General features: G+C 37.1%; 1 protein-coding gene across 1 annotated transcript in view; it reads right to left on the minus strand.

Moving 5' to 3' along the window:
* The window catches only part of LOC101332834 (contactin-associated protein-like 3), a 141,467-nt gene that overhangs the window by 19,999 nt on the left and 96,093 nt on the right, over positions 1 to 25,375 (minus strand). Inside the window, exons 11-17 of the mRNA XM_033859253.1 lie at positions 22,815 to 23,012; positions 19,057 to 19,213; positions 13,039 to 13,166; positions 5,304 to 5,474; positions 4,378 to 4,596; positions 1,467 to 1,706; positions 653 to 880 (exon numbers count right to left, since the gene is read on the minus strand). Of these exons, the coding sequence (XP_033715144.1) occupies positions 653 to 880; positions 1,467 to 1,706; positions 4,378 to 4,596; positions 5,304 to 5,474; positions 13,039 to 13,166; positions 19,057 to 19,213; positions 22,815 to 23,012 (1,341 nt within the window). The remainder of the gene's footprint in view (positions 1 to 652; positions 881 to 1,466; positions 1,707 to 4,377; positions 4,597 to 5,303; positions 5,475 to 13,038; positions 13,167 to 19,056; positions 19,214 to 22,814; positions 23,013 to 25,375) is intronic.

A 25,375-nucleotide genomic window follows, 5' to 3' on the forward strand; every position in this document is an offset into this window, starting at 1 on the left:
TAATATATCTTATCAGTCAGTGATCATAGAAATCTTTTCCAGAAGTTAAGTTTCTCCCCTTTATTCTCCATGAGAAAAGGTTAAAGCTTGATTTTGCTCTCTAACTTGGAACGTCTTGGTTCTGTTCTCTTACTGGTGACCATGGGTTAGGTAACTGTCTTCCCACTTTTCTTTGTATGCAGATAGGGCATAACTGACTTCCCAAACACTGATGGGTAAAGAGCAATCATATTTATCTGATGCTCATGGAAATTGGCTTTCTATATGGTTTAATGCACTTTACTTCCCTTCCAAGAAGGAGGAAATATTTTCCATGCATAAAATATCTTCTTTCAAAATGAACTGTGACACTAATTTATTCACATGCAGAAGGAAAGACTCCCTACCAATAACAAGAAGCACAGTTGAACATCAGATACATGAAATGATCAGATATTTATAGAAGAAAGCCATCTTAATTTAATCACTGAAATGGTAAGGCTAGTGAGAAACATTTGGGGTTATAATGAAAACAAACCAACCCTAATAACATGGGTGTCACAGGGATGCACTTGTGTTTTCTTGTTTGTAGTTTAGCATTGAAAGGGCCCCCTCCTTATGGTCCTGATTTCTCCTAAGTCAGTCTTCTTGTTCGTATGGTGAAGATACTCACCATTCGGGGCGAGGATAACTGAAAGGTATTCCTCATAGAAGGAGCTCACATAGAGTAGTAAGCTGGGCATCCCTGTGGTCCGGAAGCTCAGTGTGGCCATTTCTCCTGTCAATGTCAGATCCTCATGAAATAAAGCCACAAAGGAGCTGGAGTTCTTACTGAAGGTGTCATTGTAATGTTGAAAGTCGTAAATCACTGAGGAGCCAGCTCCAAAATAGGCAGAAATTTCTGGAATGACATGCCTTTTTGGTTATATTAGCAATATGTAAGTGCACGTGTCTTGTTTTATGGATATTTCTGTATATTTAAAGAATATCTCTAATCCTTAAATATCTCAAAAGAGAAAATAATGATGGTATGCTTTGCTGCTTTTTAATTTAAAAATTTAAGATGAAAAACAATAAAGTATAAATAAAAAGATAATCTCTCCATATTCCCATAACCCAAAACTGAGTAACAATATTTTATTATTACCTCCAAAAGGCTTCATCTTAGGATTACAGAAAATTAAATGTCCAGTGTAAACATACAGTTAAAAGGTTATTGCTCTCCTCAAAGTGTTGCACTGATGACCCTCTGAGAAATCCAGAGCGGGTGACATCAGATCTAAGAGAAGCAGTCAACGGCCTTCAAAAGAATAGAATCATACCTCCTGCCAAGTGAAATGGAGGCATTTGGGACAGAAACAATTCTACTTCAGCTAATTACAGAGAACTGCCTGATCTTTTCTTTACAGTGTCAAATGCCAGAAACGTCTTCATAGAGTTCAAATGTTCCATCCTTTCCCTGTAAGATGCTCCTCGGTCACACTCACCATTCTCGCAGAATGGCCCATCATACGCAGAGAAGGTGCAGTCACATTCGATCCCTCTGCGTTTTTCTCTACACCTCCCTCCATTGCGACACAGGTGTCCATAGCTGCTACAGTGTCCTGGACACCCTGGCTCCACTCCTGGCGTCATTGTGGCTCTTTCTTCCAGATCCAGGGCCAGCCCATTCAACCTTAGAGACCGAATGCATCCCAGGAAGCCTCTCTGTCTGCTTGCTGTTCCACCTACAAGGGAAACACTGCAAATGCAAACACGTTCCTGGGTGTCTTCTTCAGGATTTCATCTTCACTTTGAACTGAGGCCAAGGTTTTATGAACAAATATAATTCTGAAAACGTAGGCTGTGGTCAAAAGTTAAGAATCATCAAATGGCACTGAACAGACCATTAATGAAAATATTTTTTAAGTTGAACTTGGTAAATATTTGTTCTAAAAATACTTCTTCAAGTTATATTTAGAAAGACATTTTTTTACATCATTCCTTTCTTTCTTTTTTTTTTGCGGTACGCAGGCCTCTCACTGTTGTGGCCTCTCCCATTGCGGAGCACAGACTCCGGATGCGCAGGCTCCGGACGCGCAGGCTCAGCGGCCGCTCCGCGGCATGTGGGATCTTCCCGGACCGGGGCACGAACCCATGTTCCCTGCATCGGCAGGCGGACTCTCAACCACTGTGCCACCAGGGAAGCCCCTACATTGTTCCTTTCTTAAAGAACAAAATAAACACCATCGATCCTTTTTAAAGTTTAAATTTACAAACAATGACATGCATAATAAAGGTTACATAGTTGAAAAATCTTTGCGATGTAATATATATTATAAATTTGTAATATATAAATTTGTGTATGTATTTAATATAATATATATTACAAATTTGTATATATATTTATATAGCATATCTATTACACATATATAAAATACTAATTCTTACTTAGAAGAGCTCTCACTAATAAAGCTGTGAAAAGGAACTGAGGCAAGAACAAAGAAAAAGAAGGCAGAAGGGGTAAAACCAAAATTTAGCACCTCAGACCTTTCATACTCCATCCTGGCGGCTCTGAGGTCAGGTGGTATAACATTAACCAAATAATATATATCCCCCTATATTTCTATCATTTCTCATGTGAGCATAATAAATATGGGAGCACAGGAGTCACTTGGAGTGTTTGCTAAAAACAGATTTTGGATTTATTCCAAAAGATTCTGATTCAGTGGGCCTGGGGAAGGTACCCCAAATCTGAATTTTCAACTAACTCCTCAGGCTTTAGAAACATTACCATAGTGGAAACACTAGTTCTAGGTAGATTTCCATCCAAACTTTGTTCCTAGAAATTCCGCTAATTAATCCTCAGGACTATAAATCAGAAAATAGAATTATTTAACTTGATTTGCAGTTTGATAATTTAAAATGAAGCCTCAACTCAGTAAGAACTAACTGTGCTTGAAGCTGTTTTATGGTGCCATGGGCTGTATACATACACACACATACACACACACTTAAATTCACTGAATAGCATTAGTTCCTGGACACAGCAGTAGGTAACACCTGGCAAAGCAGACTGTGTGCTAATTTGTGATTTATATCAATTTTTCTTTGGACTGTGTCCTTATTTACTTTAAAATATGTGAGAAAAGACCAAGTGAGAGCTATTTCGTTAATCTGCTTAGTTTCCAAATTAGAATAGAGTTATCTAAAAAGCAATGTAGCAAAAGTTGTTTCTCCCTTTGGGAAAAACAAACAATAATAAAGAATAAGCATGTAAGTTAGAGGGAAGACTCCCACTACCCAGAGCTTTAATCTTTAAAGAATGGACAGCAGAATAATGAGCCAGCTCTGGGTCTAAACAAGGCATTTGCAACAAGAGAGCAGCAGAGGGGGTGCAGGACCGAGAGGAACCAGGTGCTGGGCTGGGGAAAGTCCTGCTGTGCCCAGTCACACGAGGCTGCCTCAGCCTCCCTGGGCTCCTATGGCCTGTTTTTGAGGGGACTGGAGGATTTTGTCCCAATTACGGGGCTAGTTTTCTAACTATACTGAGAAGTGAAGTGAGAGAAATGGATAAAAATTGCTATTTGTTTTATAAATAGTATGGATAAGAAGTAATTGAAACAGACATAAATCGTCTATGATATTGCGTGCAAGCTTGGGAATCAGTCCAACACGAGTTTGGATTTTCCTTCCAGTTGGGTTTCTATGGTTAAGTCCCTTGATGTCTCTGAGCCTCCATGATCTCATCTGCAAATTGGGTACAATAATCTATAGCAGAGATATTTATATTAAATGAGCTCTTGGTACATAGTGTCTGTGTGGCTGAACCACACTGACTCCCTTTTCTCAGCTCCATCTTAAGCCCGCAGTCCCACCCCCTCCTCTTTCTGGGGGACTGAGCTTTAGCTTACTCACACGGAATGCATCCCAGCCAGATAAGTTCCTTATCAACCTTTACCCTTGCCTTCATCTAATATGAAAACTGGAAGAGTGCCTTTTGCTGATGCAGATGGTCATGAGACCCCCTTGGGGAGGAAAAAATCCCGATTCCTGACCATGGGTGCTTCTCACTTGGTAGTCAGATTCTATTTTTAGTTTTGGCTCCTTTAAATCCCCCAGGAGCATTTTCCGTGGCACGAAGTGCAGCTGTGAACGTCTCTGGCTCATCGTCCCCTGGATGTAAGTTACCCACAATAAACTTCATAATTGCACTTTATGGAGTTGCCTGCTTCGATTTTCAGTCCCAAAGTTCCTTCTCAGTTCAGAGGATTCTATTCAATATCTCTGCCTCCCACCAGGGCCGATAGTAGTCACTGTGGCAATTACTATTATCACTACTGCTGTAGCTGTGATTTTCTCTCCGTCCACCTCTGCATTCACAGCACAGCTCAGTTACAAGCCGCTAGCAGCACTCACCCACGAAGAGCTGGCTGTTGAGCTGCAAGCGGGCGTGCCCATCAGCCGGGGCAGTTTGGGTCTCCCTAGGGAGCTGATCCACTTGAAGGGATGCTTCTTTAACGTTCCGTTCTGCCCTCACATGGTGCCACCTATTGTCGTTAAAGGGAGTGGGGGACTGCACCGTGACCTCACAAGGCCCATTCCCCACATCAAAGGAAAAGGTCACTTCTGCAGGGGCTGGAAATAAAGATAGGAGAGCTGGTCAAGTTCATTCACAGGGGAGAAAATTTGGTCTTGAGTAGACATGAAAAAAGCACCATAACATGCTCCTTATGAAAGAAGACCATGATATTGATGCAGACAAATGTCAGTCTGAGCTGGTAAAAAAAAAAAAAAAAGCAAAAGCAAAAGCAAAAAGCAAAGCTGACTTTAACATACTTCTTCTTAGAGTTTACTATTCATCTTGCTAAGCCCTAAGCAATAGAGATATTTACCTATAAAAACACAACTAACATTTTATCTGACTTCATAGGTATAAGTGAGTTTATTTAAAGGTGGTTTAAATCTTAATATAGTTTTAAAAGCACTATGTGAAATTCACAAAGTAAGAAATTAAGCTTTGTCTACATACATAAACAGTATGGCTAGTCAATTAAATCACATAATTTTGTGATTTAGTCAGCAGTTATTTGACCAGTTTGGTTTAATATCCTGATTGCACATAGAATTAAGACAACAAGGAATTGTATAGACTGTTGTATGTTTCGTGAATCACTGTTTTACTTTCTATTAAAAATAATTATTTAAAATCATAGAATTTTAGCATTTAATCAAGAAATACAACCGACAAAGGAAGCATGGCAATACATCAGAAATTACGTTACTAACGAGGTTATTGTTAATAACTGAGTACCCCATGGCTTTGCCCAGGGTGGGCAACTCACCTCGCAGCTCTAGCCTGATGAAGTCTGTGATTCCCAGGTTCTCTACAAACACCCCCGAAAAAGCTGTGGTCTTAAAAAAGAAAGACACATCAGCGCTAAGCTCTCCTCGCAATGTAGGGAAATGAAGGTATGAAGTCTCAGTATTGAAGGAAGCTGAATTCCAAAATGAATCTGTTTACAAGAAGAAAAAAAAAGACAGTGAAAATAACAATGAAACAAAACAAACAACAATTACTTTTTATATTTCTAGGATTTTTACCATTCATTGCATTATTTATCTTTAAAAGCCTTCATTCTGTGGTTCTTCTGAACATGTAGCCATGACATGAATGTCCAAACAGTGATTCTTTTGAGGATTAAGAACCTGGACATGGTTGCAACTGAGTGGAGGGACAATCACTTTGGAAATGACCCATGTTTTTTTAAAAACAATATTATTTTTTGAATTATCATCAAGTAAAATTGACTTTTTAGGGACATACAGTTATATAACTTTTAATACATTTGTGGATTTGCATAGCCATCATTAAAATCAGAATAAAAGACAGTTCCATCACCCCAAAAACCTCCCTCTTGCTATTTCCTTATAGTCACAACCTCCAACCACCCTTAAGCCCTGGCAATCATGAACTAGTCTCTGTCCCTATAGTTTTGCCTTTTCCAAATAGCATATAAATAAAGTCATGCAGCATGCAACCCTTTGAGATCGGCTTCTTTCACTCAACATAAAGCCTTTGAGATTCATTCGAGCTGTTGCATGTCAATATCTATCCCTTTCTACTGCTCTGTAATATTCCATCATATGGATCTGCCACAGTTTATTTGTCCACATTCAAGAACACTAGGGGTCTTTCCAGATTTGGTCAATTACACATAGAACTGCTATAAACATTCGTGTAAAGGTTTTTGTGTGGACATATGTTTTCATTTTTGTAGGGTAAATTCCCAGGGGTATAATCCCTGGGTCATATGGTAAGTATGTTTAACTTTATAAGATACTGCTAAACAGTTTTCCAGAGTGGCTGTACCATTTTTGATTCCCATTAACAATGTATAAGAGACACAGTTGTTTCATATCTTCACCAGCATTTAATATTGTGAGTATATATTTCTTTTATTTTAGCAATGCAAATTGGTGTGTAGTAGTATCTCGTTGTGGTTTTAATTTGCCTTCCCTAATAGGTAATGATGTTGAACATCTTTTCATGTGCTTATTTGCCATTCTTATATCCTCTTTGGTGAAGTGTGTTTTTAACTTGGGGAGAACTGACATCTTTCCTATATTGAGTCTTCCAATCCATGAACACAGTACATCTCTCCCTTTAGTTAGATTCTTTGATTCCTTTCTTCAGTGTTTAGTCACTTTTTGATGAGTTACAGATCTTATACATGTTTTTGTTAAATGTATACCTAAGTATTATATTCTTTCTAGCTATTGAAAATGACTTTGTCTTGTAAATTTCGGTTTCCATTTATACATTGCTAGCATATATGACTGATTTGTCTCCTGTTGACCTTGTATCCTGTGATCTTGTTGAGCTCACTTACTAAGACCTAGTAGGGTTTTTGTTTTTGTTTTTGCCGGGGTGGGGGGACATTCCTTGAGATTTTCTACGTAGGCAATCGTATGTATATACGTGTGAATAGAGTTTTCTTTTTTGCTTTCCAGCCTGTATGCACTTATTTTCTTTCTTACATTATTGCCGTGGCTAGGACTTCCCATATATCAAAGTTGTTGAATAGATGTGGTGAGATTGGATATCCTTATCTTGTTCCCATCCTTAGGGGGAAAGCATTCAGTTTTTCACCAATTATTATGATGCTAGCTGTTTTGTACAGATACTGTCCTATTAAGTTTAAGAATTTTCCTTTTATACCTAGTTTGCTAAGAATTTTATTATAAATGCTATTGTGATGTAAATTATCATGTTGAATTTGTTACCATAATAATTCAATTATATATAATGTTATATTATATTGTTCATATTATTATGTTCATATTAATTATTATGTTCATATTAATTATAATGTTCATATTAATTGATATAGAAAAAGCACCTGGAGTGATTTTTCTTCCTTAGACTGTTAACGTGGTAGATCAAACTGATCATCTTCCAAATACTGAATCAGTCTTGCATCATGGGATAAACTGCAGTTGGTGGTGGTGCATTTTTAAAAATATTCCTGGATTATTTGTTAATGTTTTGTTGAGGATTTTCGCATCTGTGTTGGTAATAACATTATCAGTAGTTATCATTTTTTTGCACTTCTTCGTCTAGTTTGGATATCAAAGCAATGCTCTCCTTAAAATGTTGGAAAGAATTTCCTCTTTTATTTTCTGAAAGAGGTTGTGTAGATATGGTATTATTTCTTTGGTAGAATCATCAGTGAAACAATCTTGGTCTGGATTTCTTTTTCAGAAGGTTTTTAACTACAAATTCAATTCCATTAATACTATTAGGTCTATCCCAGTTGTCTGGTTTATCTTAAGAAAGTTTTGGCTGTTAGCGGTTTTTAAGGAATTGGTCCACTTCATCTATGTTGTAGAATTAATACGTGTAGAGTTGTTTGTAGTATAGTTTTATTATACTGTTGATGTCTGTGGGGTCTGTAGTATTATCCCAACTCTCATTTCTCATATTGATAATTTTTATCTTCTCTTTTCTTTGGATAGTTTTCTTAGAGTTTTACCAATTTTATTAATATTTTAAAAGAATCTTTTTTTTTGTTTTTATATACTCTGATTTTAATTTAATTGATTTCTATTCTTTATTATTTCCTTCTTTCTGCTTGCTTTAGGTTTATTTTTCTCTTCTATTTCTAGTTTGGTTTTTTTTTGGTGAAGTCTTACATTATTGAATTGAGATCTTTTTTCTTTCATAATATAAGCATTTATTGCTCTCAATATCCCTCTAAGCACTGCTATAACTGCATACTACCAATTTTGATACATTGTACTTTAATTTTCATTCAGTTCAATACATTTTATCGTATCTATTGAGACCTTTCCTTGACTCAGGTATTATTTGACAGTTTGGTGTTTAATTTCTAAGTGTTTTGAGACTTTCTCACCATCTTTTTTATTTATTTCTAATTTAATTCAATTATGTCAAATCTTGCATTTTGTAAGATTTAAATTGTTTAATATTGGTTAAAGTTTGTTTTATGACACTAAATATGCTGTATCTGGGTTAAAGATTCGTGTGCATTTGCAAAGAATGTGTATTCTACTGTTGGTAGAGTATTCTATAAATGTCAATTAGATTCATTTGTTTTCTGATGACATTCAGGTCTTCTATATCCTTGCTGATTTTCCCTCTATTAGTTCCATAAGCTAATGAGAGAGCAGTATTGGACTTTTTAATGATAATTATGAATTTCTCTATTTTGCCTTTCCACCCTGTCAGTTTTTGCTTTATGTATTTTGAAGCTCAGTTATTAGCATACACATTTAAGATTCTTCAGTCTTCTTGGTCCTTTTTTATATGTATTAATTTTCTTTGCTTGCAAGCAAAAATTTTAGTAAAAACTCCAGATTTCTTTAAATTCATGTTTGTGTAGTATATCTTTCTCCATCATATTCTTTTATTATGTCATTATATTTGAATTGAATTTCTTATAGACAGCCTATAGTTGAGTCACAACGATTTGTCTTTTAATTGGTTTACTTAGACCACTTACATTAAATACAAATGTTGATATGTTAGTTCTATCATTTTATTATTTTTTCCTATTTGTTCTATTTTTTTTATTCTTCTGTTTTCCTTTTTCTGTCTCCTTTTGGGTTATTTAAACATTTTTCAGTATTCTATTTGTATAGCAGTTTCTTAATTGGTTCCTTTAAGGATTACAATATATATACTTACCTTTCTTAGTATGCTTAGAATCTATGTTTTAACCACTTCAAGTGATTTGTAAAAACTTTGACAACAATTTTGTCCTGTTACCTACTCGTGTTTATGTTGTTGTTGCCATGTGTATTATATCCACACAAAATTAATACCCTGTGACCCTGTGAAATAATGTATTTTTTGCTTTCAACCCTCAGATATATTTAAAATAACTCAATAGGAGAATAATCTATAAATTTACCCAGTTATTTACCATTTCTAATGTTGATTTTTTTAATTCCCAAAGTTCAAAATTTCCTTCTGATATCATTTCCTTTCTGTCTAAAAAAACTTCCTTTAGAAATTCTTTTAAAGGATGGCTTCAGGTGATGAACGCTTTCAGCTTTCTTTCATTTGAAATTTTAAAAAATTTTACCTTCATTCCTGAAGTATATTTTTGCTTAACATAGAATTCTGGACTGACAATTCTTTACTTTCGGCACTTGAGAAATGTTTTGCCACTTCCTTCTGACCTCTATATTTCTGATGAGAAACTTACTGTCATTTGAATTGGTGTTTCACTATAGGCAATGCATCATTATTCTCTCTAGCTGATTTCAAAAAGTTTCTCATTGTCTTTAGTTTTCACATCAGTTTGTTTATGATATGTCTAGATGTGAATTTCTTTGAGTTTATACTGTTTCAGGTTCATTCAACTTCTCAAGTCTCTCTTTTGCCAAACTTAAAGTTTTCAGCCATTAGTTTTTCAAATATTTTTCAGCACCAGCACTCTTTCCTCTCTTCTTCTGGAAATTCAATTACATGAATGTTATATCTTTTATTATTAATCCACAGGTCCCTGAGGCCCTGTTCATTTTTTTTTTCAACCTTTTTTCTTTCTCTTGTTCAGATTGAATACTTTCTATTTATCTATCCTCAGTGTCATTGACTGTTTCATCTCAAATCTGCTATTTAACCCATCCAGTGCATCTTTCATTTCCATTACCGTACTTCTTATTTCTAAAGTTTCCATTTAGCTCTCCTCTATATATCCTATTTCTTTGCTGAAACTTTTTCTTTTTCTATTTGTTTCAAAAGCATTGTTAGAGTTGTTAGAGTTTTTGTGTAATAGCTGTTTTAGTGTCTTTATCAGATAATTCTAACCTCTGTGTCATTGGTATCTGTTGATTACCTTTGCTTATGCAAACGTGGATTTTTCTGGTTCTTTGTATGCGAAGTAATTTTGGACTATTCCTAGATCTTTAAAATATTATGTTAACAAACTCTGGGCTTTGCTTAAATTCAAAGTGCATGTTGATATTTTTCTTATTTTGCAGGCAGCTGTCCTGGTTAGGATCTGGCCACACATTCCAACCTGTCCTCTGTGCATGGTCCATGGTTCCTATGGCTGTCCAGTTTTCAAAGCTTTTGCAGTACTATTCAACTCTGCCTCACTTCTGTACCACTCAGTGGCCAGTCTGAGTCCTGGATGGTAGCCTCTTCAGTTCTCAACTTTGGTCTATAATTAGGAGCAGATCCAGGCATGTGTAGCTCTGAGGTGAACCCAGGACTTCATAGACAACTTGTGGCATCACTCTCTTGAACTCTTCCCTCTCTGTGCTCTTCCAGATACTTTCCAATTCCCTGCAGCTCCCTTTTCAATCATACAACCAGAAAACTAGGGCTCTATTCAGCCTGATTTATTGTGCTTTCCTATTCACTCCTGCACCTGTACATATGTCCATTGCCTAGTGATAGGTGAACAGAGAAAGAAAACAAAAGTAACATGAGTCTGCCACTGTCATAGAGTCAGGGCTCCCCTGTCCAGAGCAGAAGATGCCTTTCCTTGGAGTTCTGGCTCTTGTGTGTTTCTGAGGCAGCTTCTACCACTATTGCCATGGGGCTGCCTGGGAACTGGAACCTCAGAAAACAGAGAGAAGGGGAGAAATGAGACTACTGTGCTCTCTCACAGTTAGGAGCTCCCTGTCCCCTCCTCCAACCAGGACTAGAGGACTTCTTCTGGGACTCTCTCCATCTGGGACCCAGCGGCTGAGAGATACTGGAGGAAAAAATAAATGGTGAATTTTGCTTTCTCTTCCCTGCTGCTATTTGCTTTCCAGAGTCCTGAGATAACTGCTTCATGCATTCTGTCCAGGTTTTATGGGTGAGTTCAGTGAGAGAGATGGGGTGGGTTGTATTTGCTTCACCTTATCCAGAAAGAGAACTGTGGTTTGCATATTTATGTTATGAGTGAGAAAAATAACTATACTATCATCGAGTCAAGGCACGTTCATAGGCTTTCTACATTTTGACTATCTGCATCTCAGTATTTTTATTATCTGAAATAGGACGCTCTTTTTTTTCCAATAGCAAGGTTCAGAAATGCCAGGGTTCCCTCACATGGCAACACCTCCTATGGGGCCCCAGGGAGGGTTGTGGTTCCACAGGCCCCACTGTGGTACTGCCTGGCTCAGAGGGCAACATGGCTACTGTGGCCTTGGTGGACATTGTACTTTGGCCTCTCCTCTGAGATGAGTGCCAGAAGAGAGTTTGGGGCAGAGGACTGATGTGACCTGATTTTATTCCCTCTGGCTCTTGTGTGGAGTATCAGCTAAGTGGGCAGAGACAGTAGCAGGTAGGCCAGTTATGGGGCCACAGCAACAATCCAGGTACAGGTGGTAATGGAGATAAATTCTGGATCCATTTTTGCAGTTAGAACCAATAAGATTTGCTGATGAATTAGATGTGGGTTATGATAGAAAAGAGAAGTTATGAGTGACTGTAATGTTTTCAGTCTAAGAAGCAACAGGAAGAATGGAGTTGCTATGCATTGATTTGAGGAAGGTTGGTGTGGAAATGCTTTCTTTTTCTTTTCTCATTTTTTTGACAAGTTGGGTTTGAAATGCCAATTGGAATGAAGAAGTACGGAATAGCCAGCTGGATGCAGGAGCTGGGAGCTCAGGAAGACTAGGTATAGGTATAGGCGTGGAGGTCACTGATGCCCATGCCGTATTTAAAGCCATGAGATGATGGGAGAAGATCACTAATTGAGAGCAGAGAGGAGAGAGGGCGGAGCATAGAGCCCTGGGGAACCCCAACGTTATCCTGCTGGCGAGGTAAAGGAAGGTTGGGGAGAGGAGGGTAGGAAAATTTTGTGGTATGCTGGCCACCACGTAAAGAAAGTGAATTAAAGAAGTTTGAATCATGGGAGGAATCCAAAGTTGCTGACAGGTCAACTCAGATGATATCAGGGAATAAGAATTGGATTTAGAAATGTTGAGTTCTCATTGGTGACAGGAAAAAGCAGTTTCTGGGGAGCAATGGACGAGATGGAGGAGAAGGACTGATATTCAAGAGAGAGTAGAAGTTTGAAAATTAAAGATAGAACTCATATATTTTATTTCAGTTATTTTGGGGGCATGAAGGATACACAAGATGCAGTTGGAGGGGTAAGTGGAGTTAGGAGCATCGAGACTTCCTGTGTAAAAATTCAGAATTGTCAGAAGGCATTAATGACTAGATACACTTGATGGGTTCTGTCCTCTCATTTTCTCCTTATCTTACCAATTTCAGGCATGTCAGCATTCAGCAAAGTGCCTTATACTTAGTAGGTACATATTAGATGTTTGCTGAACAAGTGATATATTTCAGATGATTCCATGAATCTTTGCAGCACAGTCTCATGTAAATGTCATATAAAAGATACCTCTACATAATCCAGAGGTAATATGTTTTTTCTCAATTACATTAACAATATACACTTATTTTATAAAGTTAATACATTCCTAATGAAGTACAGATTATCAGTACAGACAGTGTTTTTATGAACCCAGGCAGTTCGATTTCTCTTAAAAGATTGAAATGTATTAGCAGGGATGAAGACAGTTCCTCTTGCCACTACTTACTGTCCCCCGAGCAGAGAAGAGGCCCCAGTGTATAAGCCACTTCAGAATGTGGTCGCCCTGTGTCTCTCATCACAACCTGAGTGACCGGCAAGTGCTTCTTATGGGAAAGGACTACTGTGTTGCTGGTCCTAGAAAACAAATACAACCACCTTAACATTATTCTGAATAATGTACAGAAGAGTAATAGTCTTTGATTGCAGTTCAAGGGGTATTAAGCTAAATTTGTAAGTACATAACAGTAGGGAAATCAAACATCTCATCTGAACACTTACAAACATACTAATATATTGAATGAGGTCTTCTGAGGACCAGAGACCTTTGTTCATCTACGTGACCATAGAGAAGAAAGCAGGCAGGTCCAAAATTGTGGTCATGGATACAGGCATGAGATTACATTTCAGTGCAATTAGCAGCTCATTGTTCTTTCCAATTCAGCCACTGTGTAATACTTAAACGCAGAATTTACAGAAGCAACAGCAATCTTCCTTCATTAAAAAAAAAAAAAAAAAAAGACAAAAAACAAAACCACCTGACTGACAAGACTTAGGTTTTCAATACTTGGACTTTTTTTTTTTTTACTAAAGTTTCAGAAATTCCTACTGTGGTTATGAGGCATTTCCTTATTTGTTGAAGTCATAAATTTAAAAACAAAATCAAAACAAAATACTGATTCAAAACCATGATGAAGATATGATACAATATATTCTTAAAATTAATAAATGGGCTAATGCATGGGAAAGTGCTTTGCCAAAGATTGTCACCATCCATTCATTCGACAAACACTTATTATGCTTCTATTTGCCAGGCCCTGTGTGTTGGGGATGTAAACATAAAACCCACCATCAATGCCCCCCAGTGGATGTTATAAATAATAACAATACCAATAATATCATCATATAAGTGACTATTTGGGGACATATTAATATCTATGGTTTAATGCAATAGGATTGGAACAGGAGCCAGAGGACCTGGCTGGTAAGTTGGTTGTACAACCACCGTCCTCTCTGGACAAAGTAGGAAGGTTTTCCTATACCTTGTAAGCTGTTCATATTTTTCATTGTATACTTCAATTACATACGTACCTCTGATTTATGAACAAATACTAGTTTGTCTAATTTATTGTTCTGTGTAGAACCTAGTAAGTTTTAATTCCAAATAATTACAAAGCCACCACTCACTCTTGTATATACAAGTTGAAACATTTGAAACTGCCACTTTTGCAGGTCAGAAAATCAGCTGTTTCACATGGTTCAACCTGACAGCTTTCCTGCAAAAAAAGTCTTCCTAACTTAATCATTCCAATTCTGCTAGACATCGAAATATTCTTTTAAGTTAGAAAATGTAAAATTATTAAGATTTTTATTTTGTTTAAAAATTTGAACAAAGTGACTGGCAGTGCATATGGTAAGATATGAAAAATACGAAATAAAACCCTAAAATTTAAGAAACAATTTTTAAAAATCAGATTGCGTCAAAAAATCAGACTGAATTAAACAACATGGCTTTATCTGGTGAAGCCCCTGCAACTCCTGCTGTTAGAAGTACACAGGCTTCATCCCAAGCACATAACACCTGACTTTGTTGGGAATGGTATTCACAAGCTAGAAGATGTCACTGGATTATGCGGGAGCGGGTCAGTCTGGAAACTTATTTTATTATAAACACAGGGAGAGCACACCAAATCAATTCCTGGTATTTAATATCAGTAAACATTACAAATAGTATTTTAATTCCCGTGATTGCTATTTTGGTAGAACATCTTAGAGGAAAAATGTAAGTGCATAAGTTCTTCATTGAGGATCTTTGAATTTTAAGGAACATTTTTTTTTTTTTTTTTTTTTTTGTGGTACGCGGGCCTCTCACTGTTGTGGCTTCTCCCGTTGCGGAGCACAGGCTCCGGACGCGCAGACTCAGCGGCCATGGCTCACAGGTCCAGCCGCTCCGCTGCATATGGGATCTTCCCGAACCGGGGCACGAACCCACATCCCCTGCATCGGCAGGCGGACTCTCAACCACTGCGCCACCAGGGAATCCCTTAAGGAACCCTTTAAAAGCTACACTTTCTATATAGCAAAAAGCTACATTTTAATTCTGTTTTTAACATTGACAATGCATTCACAGCCCTGAAAAAAACTTTAAAAAAATCATAATGCATGTAGTGTGCATTAAGGCAGATAGCATCATAAAGTCTTTTTGTCCTTTTGTTGTTTGCAAAGTACCTTCCTGAATCTGAGAAAAGTTTAAACTCTTCTTATTTAAAAATTCTTTATTTGTACAGGTCATTCCCACTGTCCATGCTTTATGTAAGATATTATATGCCATGTTCACCAGACTCATTCAAAACTGCCTAATTTTTAGTTACATCTGTTTTCTTCTTGCTTCTCAATTGTTTCCAAAATCTGTAAAGATTGCATGAATATCTAGGTATGAAAATTTCTCACAGTTTTAAACATTCAGTAAGAGAACTTCCAAATCCACCTTTTTTTGGTTTTAGTTTCTAATGCTCTAGAAATTCTTCTGAGTTTTTTTGTTTGTTTGTTTGTTTTTCAGTAGACTTTTTTTTGAGGTATAATGGAGTTTTGACTACTTTGAGTTGTTGGGAAAGCTGCAGGGGAGAAATACTAGGTCAACTTTAAGTTTTATAATTGCTGGGGAGAAAGAGAGACTGGCGACAACATAATTTTCATCACCCAGAATTACACATTTTGAAAGCTCCCAGGCTCTTTTTTGGGGTTAGCTGTTCTACTGGCTCATCCCTTCGGCAAACTCACACTGTATTAATTACTGCGGCATCATAAGACTTATTCATGTCTGGTAGGGCTGGTCTCCCCACATTGTTTCCATTTTCAGAATTGTCTTAGCTATTCATGTACCATTCTTTTCCAAATAAATTTTAGAACCTGTTTGTCACTACCCCCCAAAATAAACAAATGTTTAGCATTTGTTTGGAATTAAATGGAATCAAGAAAATTATTTGGAGGAGAGATGCTTAGTTTTCCTATTCATGGCAGTGGTGTGATGTCTCCATTTATTTAGGTCTTCTTGTATTTTCATAATAAAGTTTTATGATGTCTTTTTTACAAAAGTCTTGCATATTTTTGTTATCTTTATTCCAAGGTACTATACCCTTTTGTTCCTTCTGCTAGTAGTTTTTATATTTTCTTATAGTAACACATTTTTGATAAGAATCCAGTTATTCTAAGGTTCAGTCAGTAGCCTTACCAAACTCTCATTAATTTCAATAATATTTCTGTATATTCTCTTAGGTTTTCTTTGTTGAAAACGATATTTTCTATGAGTAATGTATCTTTATTTCCTTGTTTCCAGTCTTTCCAATTGTGGTTTTGAATTGCCTCATGTATATTTTTTAATCTTTCTATTATTCATTTCTCACCTAATTGCATTGTAATCAGAGAAACTGTTCATAGGATAACAACTACTGTAAAATTTTTTGAGTTTTGCTTTATGGAATATTGAGAAAATCAGTTTGCAAAAATGCACTACATGTGCTTGAGAAAATTATGTATTCTACAATTTTATGTTCCCAACAAATCAAGTTGTTAATTTCATTTGAAAATATTCTATCTTACTAATTTTTGTTCATTTGATTACCAATTACAAACAGATGTACATTTAAACCTCTTCTTACCATGGTTGATTTGTAAATTTCTTCTTTCAGTTTCGTCAATTTTTTTCTGTATACATTCTGAGTCATTTTTATTAGAAACATACAAGTTTATTAGCATTGTTGTTTTTTATAGTGAAATTAAGCAATATCTTATAGTAATAGTGATCTTTGTCCACATTAAACCTTAAAATTTTACTTACTTTTTCGTATATTTGCCTGGTAATTTTTTTTTGGCATTTTGTTTTCAATATGCCCAGGTTTACAAAGAAGACATATTTGTTTTTAATTCAATATGACATCTGGATTTAAATGGTTATTTTTGTCATATTTATTGTGCATGATTACTCACACAGTTTTTATCTTGTACTTATTGCTTTCTCTTTTTTTAAATTCTCATTTTCTATCTTCTTTTGTATTAACTAAGTTTTTAAAATCCCATTTTTTCTTTCTTCCCTCTACTGATTTGAATATTACATGCTTTGTTTCTATTATTTAAAGGTTACACAAATTTTAAGACATAAACTTTAAGCAATTTAATTCTAATAAATATTTACAAAACAAGTTTTAAATTTCAATAATATTTTTATTTCTAAACATTCTTTTAGTTCTTTTGTAAACCACAATCATCTCTGTTAATAGGATCTGACTGTTTTCTCGTGTTTCAAATTCATACATACAGTTACATGTTATCAGTGTCTAGTATTTTCTTTTAGTTTTTAACCTCTGAGTTTACAATTTTTTTTCCTCAATATTTCCTCCTGCCTCTGAGACCTTCCTTATAAGATCACTTTCTTTCATTCTGAAAACCATTCTTTAAAATTCCGCTTGTGGAGTCTGCTAGTGGTAAATTTCTTCAGTGTCTGTTTGTCTGGATTTTAATTTTATTCCACTTTTTAAAATATCAGCTGGGTAAACACTGGGAGTTTGACAGTTATTTCACTTCCACCCTGTGAGGGGTGTGTCCCGCCCTCTGTGGGCTGGGTCCTGGGCTGTTCAGGGGTGTCTGCTGGCTGGCTGTCTTTCCTTTAAGAGTCTTGCTTTCATCTCTGCTCCTTTTAACATTCTCTTTGGTGTTTTTGATTTCACCATGGTGTGTCTAGATATGGATCTACTTTTATTTATCCTGCTTGGTATTCTAATGTTTTCTCAAATCTGGACATTTTTCTGCTATTTGAATATTTCCTCTTCTTCATTATCTCAAATCTTCTCTTCTGAAACTTTAATCAGACACATTTTCAATCTTCTCCACATGACTCCTCCATGTCACCGCTTTTCTCGATCCCATTTTGCTTCTCTCTGTTCTGTGTCATTTATTTACACATATTTTCCATTTCACCAATTTTCTGATCACTTGTGTCTAATATCTGATCCAACAAATCTTAAATTGGGTAAATATTATCATTGGCTAATATTCTTTTGCAAATCACAATCATCTTTGTTAATAGCATCTGATCACTTTCTCATGTTTCAATTCCAGTTTTGATTTTTCAAGCAGCTCACATATTTATTTTATCTATGTTTTGAATGTATCCATGATCTGAGACTTTTAGGCATCTCATCTACACTTTGTGGTTTCTTCTGCCTCCCACATCTGTCCTCTGGTGTTGTATAACCCTGGATTGTGAGCTTATTTTTGGTGGCATTTTATCTGTGGGAATCCTGTGAGGTCTGTGTGAAGGGGGAGGGCAGGCCTCCAGTGAGAATCTCATGTAATCCTATGATGAGCCAGTGGTGCTGCCAACCTGTGGCTATGTTAACTTAATTTGAGGACCATCCAAGTCATATAAATTTGGGCTCCAAATCTGTGTGAGGGCAAGTCTGTAGACATGAGTTTTCAGGGAGCTATTTTTTTCTACCCAGAGTGCCTACTGGATGATTTGTCCTTGTCTACCTTTTCTTTGGGTATGCAGCCTTCTGAGACCTCCAGTTGCATGGAGAGCTTTGTATTCTGTATATCCTCTTTCATGGACTCAATGCCTTGTCTGGTTTCCCCTGTGTGGCCATTTAAGAAAACGAAACTGGCAATTAGGAAGGTCAGCAAACAGCCCTGGGTCAGCCAAGGGGTGGTCATCTTATTAACTGGATTAACTTAACTTTAAGAAGTCAGATATTTCACTTTCAGTGAATGGGAAACATTAATTCCTATTTTGTCTTACTAGAAAAAGAAAATGGACATGATTAGTTACTCACAAGTAAACAAAAATAGCTACCTAGTATTTTAGGCTTCAGATTAATGATATCATACACATCAAAGCTTATACTTTTAACTTGCTAGGGAATACTTTAATTTTTTCTCTTTATTATACTGTGGTGTCCAATGTCTGCCTAAGGTACATCATTTAAGCAATAAAAAAATTACAGTTTGCACAGGGAAATTATATGGAAATCACCATTCATTCCGGTCAGCATCACAGTTGCAGTAATATTGAGAATCAATGCAGTTCCCCTCTAATCCACAAGTACATTTTTGAGCATCAGGCAGAGAACCTCCCCAGTAAGTGTGTGTTTCATTGGTTCTTCCAACCCACCAGCTCACTGGGGTTCCATCTGAAAGACAAGTATGAGAAAGGTGACACCTACTTTGCCCCCCACTACCTGCCTCCCCAATATAGTTCCTTTACTTCCCTCTATTTAAAACATAGAGAGACTACTTTAGAAGTGAGCATATTTTAACTGTGCAATAGGATCATTTTTAAGAGGACTTCCAACTGTTTAAAAATATATATTTTAATGTCAAAACTTACGTTGTCACCAAATTTTTTTCTTTTAACAGAAAATGAGCATGTAGTCCCTAACTCATTCAGGCACGATATTTACAAACTTTTCTTGAGGACTCCACTTACATAATTTCTTTGGAAATAACTTTCAAGAAAGAATTGTCATCAAAATAAAAACCACAGTAATTTACACACTGAATCTAAAATCTGTTTCAGATCCTAAAATGCCATTAAAATGTTTAATGTTATTATAAGAAATACGGATTTCTTTCACTTTATTTATTAGCTAAAAACACTGGCATGTGTTTAAGACATGTACTTCCTAGCATGTCCTAAAAGTTTCTTGGAGACGTGCTTCTTCTTATACTGAATGGGTTGCTCTGTATTTGGAAACTAAAGAAATGGCACTGATAAGCCTTCTTCATGCCTGAGGTGTCTTCGGCTTGAGCAAGTCCGAGACAACTACACCAAGTTCTTCAGCTCATTCCCCTCCTCAGTGCAACGTATAATTAAGTGACAGGGCCAGAGGCTGCCTCAGCTCTGTAGGACTGCTCATTTACACTAAAGATGCTGCTGAGGCCCCAGTGTGGGATTACAGTACACCTGGGGGAGGATGATCAGAAAAGATGGCGCACACGGGAGGGTGGAGGGGAAACAGTCCCTAGTAAACAGAGAATCAGGGCAGGAGAGGAAACGGAAGTGACATCAGTTCTGCAAAGATGCCTGTCCATTTTCATGTGCTCTTTCAAACTCTTAAATTGTCCCCATCAGGCCCCCACTAAGAATCTGAAATAACTTTCTCCCTAACTTACAATTGCCACTGCTCATTATGGCTCCCTGTTCAATGAGACTTCTGCTTCTGCTGACAGCCTCTCAGCTGGTAAACACATGGACTGCATTCATTACCACGCACTGCAGGCCCAGTGGGTGACACGTGTGCCAAGAAATCAATATCAACCATCTTTTTTTTTAATGTGTTGAAAACATCTTTAGGGGGTGGAAGATCTTTTTGGTGTATTATTTAACAGGTACTTAATAGACATTTTTCAAAATTCCATCTTAAAAATGTAATTATTCAACATCCTCTTTCATCGACTTGAAGAGCAAAGAAATCATTATATGCCAATGTGTTACTGTGTGTTTACATTTTTCTCTCTAAAGTGAAAATCATTAAGTGTTTTCTAAAGGTACAAAATGCATGTGGCTCCATTCAAGATTCCTTTGAGTAACTTAGAGAATTTGCATAAGAAATAATTAGGAATAATATGAAAAAGAATTAGAGGCTGAAATGAAAAGGAATAGGAGAGATATCAATGACCAGGGTGCATGGCTCTACTTCCTCAATTATTTTAGCCCATAGTTCACTGTCCTTCACTCCAGCCACAGCTACAATCCTCAATGACCTTAAGCATTCATAGTATGGTAACCAAATGGTTTCCTAGAGTCAACACTTACTGTCATACAACTTCCTCTTTAGCCACCTGTAATCATATCCCCTGAAACTATATGTAACACAGAGACCTTAAAGATGCTGAAGGAAAAATGTTTCAGAACACTAGCAAGATCCTAGGCCCTCTGCTCCTCCCTGGCCCTCTTGGAAAACAAAACTTACACAAGAGCTGCTGCACTGAGGCCCCAGACTTGCTATATCTCCTCTCAAGATTACCACCTCCTCAGTCTCCTGATAACTTCTGAGAATTTGAACAGTGGAAAATTCTTGAGAGAGAACTGAATTTTGACTGACATTCCCCAATCTACCCTATAAAATTCCTAAGCTACTTGTTCCCCACATTGCAGTCCCCTTGTACTGTTTTCACATTGCAACCTTCTAATGAGGGACCCAGGCTTTGTTGTGTTCACTCCTTCCACACAAGAGTAGCATCAAAGCTCTGCACACCCATTTGTGTCTATTGATAATACCGAGCAAATTAGTGCAACAATTTTAAGGTGTATTGGGCTACACTATTTGCCTGCCTCAACTCAACCTTAATTAAACACTTCTGGAAATATATAGGTCTGTAGTGAATTTGTTTAAATTAAGTTTGTACTAACAATCCTCCAGTAGCAGCATATAAGAAATGCAAATAACTTGGCATGTATGGTTAATGAAGGCCCTTATTTTGTTTTTTTAGCAGGTGTTTATTAAGTTTATAAGTCTTCCCATCTTTCCCCCCAGCCCCAATTAAATACTTGTTTAAATATTTGTTTTTGTTGCTGCTGTTGCTGTTTTATATATTTATTAACATATCGAAGGGCTAACAATTGAGCAACCACATGCAAATCAATAGGCAGACACTGGCCCTCCAGGCAGGAATTCTTTGCTGATCTGGGTCGTGTCCAGGTTCTGGAATAGACCATCTGCTAGTTTGTATGCGTTTGCTCCATGACTCACTGGGTGGTTTTGTTTTATGACTTTGTTAGTGGTTGGTTCCAACACTACTCTGTCTTTGCCTCGTTTTCCCTGGTTAGACAACCCATAACAATAATTTACTCTCCTGGAGGCAGCTTTCTCATTCTTCTGGGAACATACAATTTTAGCTCAGTGATCTATTTGGCATCAATCAACTAACAGTAAGTACTAACTAGCACTAACTGTAAATTCAATAAACTGGAGAGATGCAAATAAGTAGCCTTTACTTCATGCCATTTATAGATGTGGTGCAATTAAGTTCTGGCAAGGTTAGTGTCTTAGCTCTGAAGACTCAAAAAAGATAAAATGATTTCCTGAGTCCCATAGCTGCTGAGTGACAGGGACTTGTCTAAGTCCTAAGAGCTTGAACTCAGAGAACCTGCCTACTGCCCTCTGCTCATTCCACTCCCCAGATGCCTAATCAGAGAAGGGGCAGGCCAGCCTCCAGAAAGCCAAGCAGTTTCACGAAGGCAGTGAGGTTGCACATTCCAACAGAATGGGATTTTTCAAAGGAAAAAAATATAAAATTAAACATAAGAATTTTCAAAAGAAGAAAAGATATGAGAAATAAACTAGTAGCACTTACGTTGTGTGAAAGAGACGGGGATACCAACATTGTTCCCCAATTAACAATTAGCCAAGACACTAATTGCATTGTCTATGAAAAACAATCTCATGGAATAATCACCTCCAGATCACTAAGCCATGTTGTTGTTAGCAATCCTTCCCAAGATAAGACAGAATTAAGATGTCCCTGCCCTTCATGGCAGACGAGCACTGAGCATTCCAGGGGCCTCCTTAGGAGGCTTTTACTGCTCAGTTGCCCAGTTGAGTCTAGGGAGAAACTTCAGATCATTCCTGGCTTTGAGCAAAGACCTTGGTCTTCGCTCCAAAGAAGAGTATCCCTGTCACTTCAGATGTGATCCGGGCACTATGGGCACAGATTCTCATGCATCTCTGGCAGGCCATTGTGACCTGTGGGGACTACAGCCCACAATGTCTGATTACTCTGATTACTCACCATGGGGAGTTGAAAGCCTTGACTTCTTGCAGTGGAAAGTCAGCTTCTGTTGGCAGTGGTCCACATAGTCAATTATGGCCTGGAGCTGGTCCATGCTGGCTGTGTACTTGAAAAACACAGGATGGGGGCTTTCTCCATTTGAGCTTTTGACACTAACCAAGTGGGAGCCATTGTGCTGCACTGAGGTCCATGCAGTGTCTGGCGGGCAGAAGAGGGGTTGGGAGGGAGAAAGGAGACCGTGATGAGAATGGAATAATTAAACATAAATATGGAAATCAGAAGCATCTTTTATCTGAATTAAGGTTTTTATTTTTGTAGCAATCAGAGCTCTTTGACATTGGAATCAGAGAGTGGAATTCTTAAAATGTTGACAGTAGGGATTCTCTTTATTGAAATTTGCATTACCATTACTATAGTCAACATTGTCAGGGGGTCAATTTTTTTAATTCTGTATTATAATACTCAAAGTTATAAACAGAACTTTTTGGCTTTTATTTTTTTCTTTCCATTACTATAAGAGGAAAGCTAAAGATTATCGTGTATATACTTATGTTTGTAACAAGCATATTCCTCATCTCACTGAGCATCTTTTCCTCTGATAATCAAAGAAATGTATACAAGACACATTTGAGGAACAAGCAGCCCCCAAAACCATTATTTTGATCATGCAAAATAATGGAAAATAAGTATTTTTGACAAAAATTGACAAATAATGTGTCAGCAACTCGTTCAATGGCCAGCAATAAAAAACACAGAGCCTTGGGGTATCTAATATAACAATTCCTAGCAGTAACCATTGCTACATGAATGTCTGCTGGAAAATTCTGGCATATTTCTGTTACATGGATTACCTATATTTTTCCAAGAGATTTAAAAAACAATGCACACTTCACAATATTTATAACAGAAGAAAAACACCTTGACTTCTTTTATCTTCCCCAAAATAACCTCCCACCATGAATGTATAGAAGCTCCCACAGTATAAAAGGCCCATGGCTCAGTGGCTAAAAGGCTGAGTTCAAGCTGCCTTAATTCAGCTATATTTATAATGTCATGTCATATAACTTCCTCTGTAATATGTATTTGATAAAATGATCAGTATCCACACAAACTGGCCATATTACAGGGGCAGGAAACAGCCTTGTGTTTATTTTTTATTATTTTTTAATAGCTAATACATGAGCAAGGTTCAAAAATCAAAACAATGCTGCATGGAACTCAGTGAGGGGTCCCCTGCTCCCTTTCTGCCCTGAGAGTTTGGGTCTGGGAAAAACCTACAGCCATGCTGGTGTTTGCAAACCCTTAACACATCAAATACATCCAGAGATCCAGGGAAAAGAACCCTAAGGGCCATGGAAAAACCTCCGATTCAAAGCCTATGGAAAAGAACATCACAAAATATGCAAAAACTAGCCAGGACAGGAACAAACTGTGAGTCAGCATGACTAATGCAGTTTTATATTCAATTAGGAGAAAAGACTTAACGGATCACCTGTCTCTCTGCTCACTAAAGGGGGCTGTGAGTGTTCCTATGGCAACTTGAAATCCATAGATTGTGTTTCCCCCTTAATCATGTTTTCACTAGACATTTTATATTTCAACATTTTCCTGGAAAATTACTTAAATGCGTCTGGCATTATTTTTGGTAATTACCTACTCCCATTCATCCTCAGGGTTTCTTCCATCAAATGAAATGAGGGTACAGGGAGGCATGCAGAAGGCTGTGTTAGGCTTAGGAGTTCATCAGTTCCCATGCCACTGTGTCATTTATTTTCATGGCTTAGAGCACAAAGAAAAATGATGTGCCTGAATAGTTCATACAGGCTAGTGGTCAGTATGATAAATTTATGGTCTTGCATGGTTAAGGTGTAATAATAGAAATCTTTTGAAGTGGAGAGAAGGGAAAGGTTGAAAAGAACCTCAAAACTGCCCTTCTGAAAAAATACTTTAAGTGGTTGCCCTTTCTAGAAATATTATTTAAAAGACCCCAACAAAGACACATTATGTTTCCCTAATATTCCACAACATATTATTTCAAAACTATGAGTAGAAAGGAACCTTTGACATGACACATAATCTTAGCCTTCAAGCACGAGGAGACAGACTAAGGAATTTAAGTGACCAGCATGATGGAAAAATACTTAGCTGTTACTCACGGTAGTCTGAAGCATAATTTTGGATCTGAGGTAATTAATTTTAATAGTGGTCAAATTTAAACAGGAATTTTGAACTATCGTTGAATTAGACCCTATCAGAACATGTTCATCCAACTCACTGGAGCCTCTCCTCTGCACAGGAGCAGGGTGGCCATTGGTGGCACCTGGTTGACCGTTTGCTCGGACAAATGAACCTGCATCCAAGTTAACTTGCTGGTTTGGTTTGGTAAGCAGGATATAAATAATGACATTGACTTACCATATCATATGACATCCTCCTCCTTCTGTTTGTTTTGCCAACTTAGATCCACTTTGCAATTGGCAACACTTCCTACACTTTGTAATAGACCTCTGAACTATACAAGGAGTCTTTCACAGCAAAACAAGTGGTTGGATGGAAAAAGA

The sequence above is a fragment of the Tursiops truncatus genome, chromosome 6 (genome assembly GCF_011762595.2).
Source record: "Tursiops truncatus isolate mTurTru1 chromosome 6, mTurTru1.mat.Y, whole genome shotgun sequence".
In the NCBI taxonomy this organism is placed as follows: Eukaryota; Metazoa; Chordata; class Mammalia; order Artiodactyla; family Delphinidae; genus Tursiops; species Tursiops truncatus.